This window comes from Dermacentor albipictus, chromosome 3 (genome assembly GCF_038994185.2).
Source record: "Dermacentor albipictus isolate Rhodes 1998 colony chromosome 3, USDA_Dalb.pri_finalv2, whole genome shotgun sequence".
In the NCBI taxonomy this organism is placed as follows: Eukaryota; Metazoa; Arthropoda; class Arachnida; order Ixodida; family Ixodidae; genus Dermacentor; species Dermacentor albipictus.
Window position 1 is genome coordinate 115,243,276 of NC_091823.1, and position 8,299 is coordinate 115,251,574.

The 8,299-nt window shown below is 49.3% G+C and overlaps 1 protein-coding gene and 1 long non-coding RNA gene across 2 annotated transcripts; both read right to left on the reverse strand.

The window, feature by feature from the left end:
* Nucleotides 1–289: 289 nt before the first annotated feature.
* LOC135916889 (uncharacterized) lies at nt 290–1,847 on the reverse strand. Its single transcript, XR_010569098.1, has 2 exons — nt 1,041–1,847; nt 290–412 (listed from the first exon to the last, which is right to left on the reverse strand). It is a non-coding gene; the product is annotated as an uncharacterized lncRNA (long non-coding RNA).
* Nucleotides 1,848–6,992: 5,145 nt separating this feature from the next.
* Nucleotides 6,993–7,927, reverse strand: LOC135916903 (uncharacterized). Its single transcript, XM_065450350.1, has 2 exons — nt 7,861–7,927; nt 6,993–7,522 (listed from the first exon to the last, which is right to left on the reverse strand). Exons 1-2 carry the CDS (start codon nt 7,925–7,927, stop codon nt 6,993–6,995), a joined length of 597 nt encoding a protein of 198 aa, XP_065306422.1.
* Between the last annotated feature and the right edge of the window lie 372 nt (nt 7,928–8,299).

Genomic DNA, 8,299 nt, shown 5'->3' on the forward strand with positions numbered 1-8,299 from the left:
CAGTTGGTCCCCATTGCAACTGGTCCCAGTTGGTCCCCATTGCAACTGGTCCCAGTTGGCCCCTTTGCAACTGGTCCCAGTTGGTCCACATCGGAACAGGTTCCAGTTCCTATTGCAACTGGCATCGATTGTGCAATAGAGGTAGTGAGCCATGGCCAGCAGGAACCACTGGTAAACGTTTACACACAAGTGGGATTCAAGCTGGCCATAGCTTGTATGCTTTTTGTGGTTGCCATCGCGTGTCGCAAAGAACCAGCCGATTCAGTGAACTTTATGCAGCCGAAGCAGCTTGGTGTTGAAATTGGACATTTATTGGGACACTTGAGCTTGTGTTTAGCGATGAAACATCTTGAATGCTCCCTTGATGACCTTGCACACGTTTACACATTTCGTAACTCTTGCACATCACCATCTGAAAGAAATATTTATATGCATTCAGTAAAAAGGCAACCACTTCGTACAAGCAATTCTACTTATACATCATACAGACATGTGTATCAGTAGTGTATGCACTTCTGCTACACGTTATTATGCAGAGCTACAGATACTTCTGTGTGCTATTCAAAGCACAAGTCTTGCACGACACTGGTTCGTATTGACACGTGAACTTTTCTCGGTAACTGCACTCACCCACTGGCCACTTAAGTTTATCGCTCTGCACAAGACGCACCTGCATGGCTGTAGCTTACTCGAATGCTATCGTTGACTATTTGTTGTGTATATATGTTATCGCTGAACCTAGAGTAATCAGATTGTATGCGCGACACGAACTGTGTAGTACTTTCTGGAAGTAATGCGGGCACCATCGTTTACGCCGGAACCTACGGCAAGTTACGTGAAAAAAAAAAACAAAAAAAAAACGACGCGTCTGACTCGCAGATAATGGGGCTCAAAAACAAGCACCAAGCTCGCAAGCATTGATGTGTACAAACGTCACGTAGTAGAACACTCGAGTCAACGACAATGTGCTGCAGTATTGACACCTTTGTGATAAAGAACCACTTGCACTCGAAACATAAATAAGTTCAATATATAATTACCTCCAAATGGCAGAATCAAGAGCAGGGAAAAGTGCGCACGTCAATCCAAACACGATGGGTCCACAAAGCCGCGTAGTCGGTGTTAAAACAGGTGTCACGTACCGTTGGCCTGTAATCATGCCGTCTTCCAAAGGTGAAAATGTCCAACACTAATACTACTTAAATGAGGTTACACAGGCAATGACACCACAGGTTCCTCTAGAAAAATCTTTTCAGCTGCGCACGCCTCGCTCCATGTCTCGCTCGAATAGCTTGCTGTTAATATGGCTGCCGAACTACGCCGCACGTTTACACAGTTTCGTATTTGTGATGAAGTTTCTCGCTATTAATAAATATTACGCTATCTATGTGAGGTAAGAATTTTATTTCACTTTTATTTGACATAATTTAAATTTATTGCTATATCATTATTATTGTTTGAGCCATAGAGGTTTCAGCCGATCATGAGAAGATACGCAACTAATGTTTCTTTTTTTTTCAAAATGGCGGTTGTTGTGGTCATGGTACAGTGGCTAGTCATGGTAGAGCACTGTCGGTGTAAGCATCATAATATTCTTTCACCGTGTGGAAGACTGTACTAGACTAGCCATGGACGCGTAGTAAGCGTGCGTTGTGTAGCTCTATGCGCTGCTCAGCATTTTCTTTTCCTTTTTCTCTCTTTTTTTGTCGTAGGGAAGTAATATCGCCGTGCTGCAAACACCAGTTGTTTCCACCAAATGCCATACAGCTCACTAGCGCTTAGCTAGGCAACGACGTCAGCGGCACAAAGTTGGTGCAACATTACCATAACACCGCGATGTCGGTCAGGCACGCAACAACGTCATGAGACGAACCAATGCCTCATTAGACAACTAAAGACTAGGGCCAACATTCACAAATTTAGTGCGTTGAAACTAAAGCACGCGTACGTGTCAAGGCAATGTGCTCCACATTTACGCAAGAGGATCCTGCATGATTCAGTTATCCATATAAATAAATCTTGTGTCGGATAAAACCCATCTCTAATGTCGCACTCGTTGCAGCATATCGCTTAACTCAACTTTTTTATGTTAACAGTTGTACGAGTACAGATCCCAACTACTAACCAGTTGCTTCTATACAACTGGTCAAAGTTCCAGTTGGAATCCAAATGGAACCAGTTGCTTCCAGTACAGCTGGTTCAGGTTCCAGTTGGATCCCAACTGGGACCATTTGCTTCCAGTACAACTGGTAATGGTTCCAGTTGCGTTCCAGTTGCATACCAACTGGGACCATTTGCTCCCAGTACAACTGGAGATGGTTCCAGTTGGATCCCAACTGGAACCAGTTTCATCCCAGTTGGTTTCTAACTGGGACCAGTTGACCTGTAACTGGGACCGGTTGGTTTCCTACTGGAACCAGTTGTTCCCAGTTAATACCAGTTGGAACCAGTTGGATTCCAGTTGAATATTTTCACCTGGGTTCGCACATGTTGAAATGTTGCTAGTTGCTTCATGCATAACAGTTGATTTTTTGAGGTACGACGTTTTCACCCTGCCTCGTTTTTAAAGGGTCTAAATAACGCTCTGTCTTATCGGATTGATACCATGGCAAGTGCTTCTTTAACAGCCTTATTCTTCCTGATCAAGGGCATCTTAGATATTGCGGTTTTTGGGGAAATGTGTTTAGAAAATAGGTGGTTCAAGGCGAGAATTACTAATAGTCGCTGCATATGATATTTTTGTTCCATTTTCGCTGAAAAGTTCGCGTCACGTTTGGGAAGTCATCACCCCTCGATGCTGCTCGAGCAGACTTACTACGCCGAGTGATTTGTTTGTTTCACAACGGTAGTCCCTTCTTGCATGTGAATGTCGGGCTCAACTGAATTCTTCTTATTTGCTTACCATTGCTTACGCCGCAGAGGACTAAGCCTGGCATTGCCGCCAGCACCCATCTACTTTGACCGGCACTGCTCTGCCTTTAAATATCATGTGATATCTCTCTCTAGGAACATTAAAAAAAAAGTACAGGAAAGTTGGTCATACCTTAATCTTTACCGTTCCAAGCAGCTCCCTTGGGGAAGTTAAAACTGCGAAAACTGCAGCGGGGACGGCAGTTCATCGACGTATGCAGCAGAATTGCATTGGCGGTACAGCGCTAACACGCGCTCTTATTAACCCGTGCGTTTGCTGACTTCGTTGACTAGTGTACGGGTTTTCATCACTAAATTCGCAAATACCGTTGTTGAGGCGACTTTCACTGCACTTATTCGGCGATGTCACCTGTGTTCATCGGCAGAACGATCACAACGGCTTGTGTAGACATCGCAGCGTGCAGATTTGTTTGAGATGTAAGTCTGCACTAAAGACGGTTGCCTATTATTAGACAGTTTTAGTTTAGCGTACGCAGGTTTTTTTGCAGTTTTAGTTGGCCTGCGAGTTCTTCGGATCTCAGAAGCCATACGTCGTCGTTGAGGCTATTTACCCACTGTAGCGATAGGTGGCGCTGACATCTCGAACGTTTCTTTTGTTGGGCTTCGACTCGTTCGAAACGAGCAGCGATTTTGAAAACACCACAAGGTTATCCATAATAATCTGTCGCGGAAGCGGCCTGAGACTAAGCGAAAGCCGTTTGCACAATCATGTGCTACGAACGAAGGGCATTTTACAAAAGCAACGCCAATATCAATTCGAAGCGGGCAGCCGGGACCGCCGCCATGTTTCACGCAAACTCCGCAAACCACGCAAAGACGCTAACGCTAACGCTAAATCTGTGAAATAGCGCGCGTACGCTATACGCTATGGGTCGTTTAGTGTCCTGCGCATGCGCAGTGACGACCCGGTATTTTATAGCGTACGCAATGGCATAGCCTACGCTAAACTAAAGCTGTCTTGAGGTACAGAAGCAGCATTACGGCAAAGGAAGATTTAAAAATAAAGTGTTCGAGATATCGCATTAGTCAAAAAAATTTAGCGGCTAGTTAACGTGAGCTCCACTTCGTGTAAATGGGGTTCATGGCGTTTGTCCGCGGGACGCAGCTGGCACATATGTGGACCGGGTTGTACCAAACACCTGTAACATCGTGTTCATGCCCACTCCCTCAGAGGCCAACGTCTTCCCTACAGCTGTCAACGCAGAGCAAGCAGTCTGGCACCCGAACAAAGGAGAAATCGCAGCCGTAAACTTCAGCTGATCCTTGCTGCAAAGGCTTGTCGTCTGCTACTGCTCCCGTGCGTACTGTTGGAAGCGCCCGCTAGGTGGCTAGCAGTGGCGGCCTCCGCGGGGTGCCGCCACGAGTCCACTCGCTAAGCGCACTGCGGTTCGCTGAGGACAACCGCGTTTGGCTTATCTTTAGCGCGTCGTAGGCACCAAAGGCGGTAGTCGTGGCGTGTACGTTGACATCCAAAATGAAATTTGAACTGCGTACACGGTAACATTTAGAAGGCGGAGCGTTGTGGGCACGCCCCACTGCGCCGTAGCCTCCGCAGTGCGAGGCAATGAAGAAAGAGCGGGAGCACAGCGGAGGCCGTGTTTGATTGCCAATAACTTCGCTTCTGCAGGACGCATTGGATTACTTTTTGCAGCAGAGTATTTATGAAATAGCCTATTTTTATTTCCAATGCCTTTCTGTGCTTCGATAAAAAGTGGTTCAGGGTCCTCTTTAACACTGTACACTTATGCCGCCTGTAATTAAATTCGCTTGGTTTCCCTAATCGACGCCGCCAATGAGAAGGCCAGACATGCAAGCCAAAACGAGCGGCCTCGCTGAAACGATCGGTGTGGGATCTCTACTTGCGAAATGCCTGCGCATCGCGCCTCCCTTTCTCGCCAGTAACTTAGCACTAATATACTATTGGCGCTGCTTTGCAGAACAGGCACATGTTCAAAATAATCTTACAGAATTGGCTACTATTTCTTACCACAAACGAATTGTAGACGACAAGTAAAAAAAAAAGAAAAGCAAGCGGCGATAAACCTGTCTGCCGGCGCCGTCTGTGTGGAGGGAACGTCAGGGAACGTCACACGCCAGCCGCGCTGTCCTTGGCTGGTTGGTTGCTTGGTTACAAACTTTATTTCTTCTATTTACAAGACAGCTGTGAGCTGAGCCCTAACGGCCCAGCCCTTACAAAGTCTAGGGAGCGGTCCCTAGTCCGGGACCCCCGTGGCTTCTGCAGCGGCTTTGGCTCGGGCCACCGGGGCACGTTGTTCCTGGAGGGTTGAGCAGCCGAGCAGGGTGGCCTCCCAGTCCTCTCCGCTAGGGTTGGGGTTTGGGGGGGAAAGCAGGGTTAGAGGGGCATGCCCACACCATGGGGTAGGTGTCCGCAAACACCTCCCCACAGTGCGGGCACTCGCCCGAAAATGCCGGGCTGCGGCCGAACGACGGTACGGTTGTGGTAGGGCGCGTCGGACGACGAAAACCTGTCCGGTTTGTCGCACGCCAGGCGTCCGATCCGGCGCTTCGGCACGACAACACGCCTCGATTCCGGCTGTCGTTCCGACGCGTCGGACGCGGTATCTCACACCGAATCGGACAGTATGTCTCCCATGTTAATCACTGTATGGATGGATGGATGCTATGAGCGTCCCCTTTGGAACGGGGCGGTGGGTTGCCCCACCAAGTTCTTGTTATTACATTACCTAATGTCCTACCTACGTTAAAAAGAAACAAGGAAAAAAAATCCATGATGGATTCCCATAAGCAAACTTATTGCTAACTTTGTTTTTGAACATGTCCGTTTTTGTCGTTTCTTTCCCTACTTTTCTTCCACCAATCTTCCAATCGCCGCTTACTAATCTCTACTGCGGACATATTTACTAATGTCTACCGCTGCTCTCGATGAATCCCAAGGGCTTCAAGGAGGGCAGACGTGCCGAAATCGACCACTGGACAGATATCTTCACGTTCTAATAAACCATGGTCCACCGTCTTGCTAGCTTTATTTCTTCTTTGTTATATGTCGCTTTCTAAGGGCGTGTTCTAAGGCATCCACATCTCGCTTCGAAAAGCAATGAACTTTCCTTGGAGTTAATTATGAAGATGTTTCTTTCCCGATTTCACTTTTTCCTCTTATGTAGTTACCCATCGCAGCAGGCGTTGTCAAAAGTAAGCGCACTGCGGCGAGATCGCACAGGCCCGTCCGTTGCTTTCAGCCGTATTTTGATAGGGGCGAAATGCGAGAACATGCAAAGTCTTCTAGTCAAAATTAATCCGGAGTTTCATGGTTTCGGCATCGCACCTCCCCCCCCCCCCCCGCAATGAAATAGAGAGAGAGAGAAAACGCCATCCTGGCGTGCAAACGAGGACGGTGATTGTGGACGGAGCGCGCGCGGTGTGGGCTGCGTTTCAATACTCGCCGTAGACGTCAAAGTAGACAGCTTCGCGGAGACAGTATCGAAGAGAGGAACAATGCAGGCTACATTCCTGTCCACACAAGATGGTGGCTGAGCAGGACGCACGGTTGCTGACAGAAAGGGTCTCCACGCACACGAAAACGTAGACGCGCTTCCTTACGGCCTTACTCAGAGGTTCGCAGGCTTAAATACAGAAATAATGTGGGCTTTCCTGAACATCGCAGACGGTTCGAAATGCATTCCATTACATGGCCTCGAAGCTGTCTAGGCTTTACGTAGCTGTCTCCGATGCTGGCCAGAATTGGAACACACCCGCCATTGCGGTTTAAAACCCAAGCGTTCCTATTTGTTTAAAGCACGCGCAGCTTGCGTTCTCTTGTATGCCTTTTGGCGCTCTTTTCTGCGACTAGCAGTTTGCGTCCATCAGCAGAGGTCAAACAAAGCATGTGTCAGGCTGGATTCAACGTCGGTGTTCGTGTACTATGATATTTGCGCTGGCGCGTGAGGAATAAAGCGAAACTCACTCAGTACTCAACGCGGAAGCGCCTAGGCATTTGACAAGAATCGTGTATCTGGGAATAATTTATTTTTTATTAGAAAATAGCCTAAAGTGGAAGAACCTAGTGCGTTTCGTGAAGAGCTCTACGACTTCATCGTCCTCATGAGCCTCTCGAACGGGGACTGAGAGCACGTCGAGTAGAGCGACTCGCACCCGAGACCGGACAGCCCGCCGAGCAGCCCCTTCTGGAGGACGTCGTTGTTCGCGTGGGCTTGAACGGCACCGGTCAGGGACCACAGCATGGCCGCGACCGTGGGGTACTTGCGAACCGCGTCCGCGGTGACCTCGCAGATGGCCCGGGTGCGGCAGGCCTCGGTGTCCAGGCCCACGACGCGAAGCAGGTCTCGGCCCACGCCCGGCGACATGGAGTCGGTGACGGCCGCTCCGAAAGCACGGAAGCTGAATTGCAGTAGATCGCCCACCACTGGAACGTAGGTGAGGCCGTACAAGGCCAGGTAGATCAGTCCCATGGCCAGGAGGACGGGTTTGAGGGCCCCCAGGGCTATGGCTACGGCCGGAGTGGCTAGGGCCAGAGCCAGGGGAAACAGGGCCATCGGAGCGGTGCGGCTTGTTTCGGCGACGTCCGAGGTGACATTGACATTCACGCTGTACGCTGCGAAGATTAGGAGATAACAGGTCACCGTTAGTTCGAGCAAAATGCGGAATAGGCCAGGGGCCACGTCTTCACGGCGAGCAAATACTGAACATCTAGAAGTACAAAAAAAAGAAGAATACACAGAACTTGACGCAATGATCGCAAAAAGGGCCTCGCAACACAACCGACCACAAATCGCAGCATAAAAACGCAGAAAAGAAACAGTCCCATAGCACTGAGAAATACGTGCTATCCGCAGGATGCGAACAACCAAGAAAGCTGTCCAGTATGGGCACGCACGCCACAACGGTACAGACGATACGAATAGAATGCTCAATTGAGACGGAAAAACTTACCGACGACAGGCTTGACAGCCAGGCCGGGCAGGAGGACGATGATAACAGCCAGCGTAAGGAGCTGCATCTTGGACGGTCACCGGGGCAGGACGTCTACTCGCTATCCACGCGTGAGGTAAACCAAAGGGACCCCGAGTCGTACTTATAGCTATATCATTGCCCGGCTAGACAACAGTTGCCACCCCCTCTACCACGTGTGCTTTCCTCCTCAGGTGGCGCAGGGGATAACTGGCCAATAGCAGGTGGCCTTCCTCCCTTTATTGTCCCTCTCCCCCCCCCCCCCTGATGTTGAGCCGCGCTCCCTCACGGGTAGCAGAACAAAACATCATTTTCTCCTTCCTCCGAATCACTGTGTATTCACTGCAGGCTTGACAAACTGTCACGCAAAGCAAAGCTGAGAGCGTAGGAAGGGGGCGAAGGCGGAGTTAGGGGGAAAAGG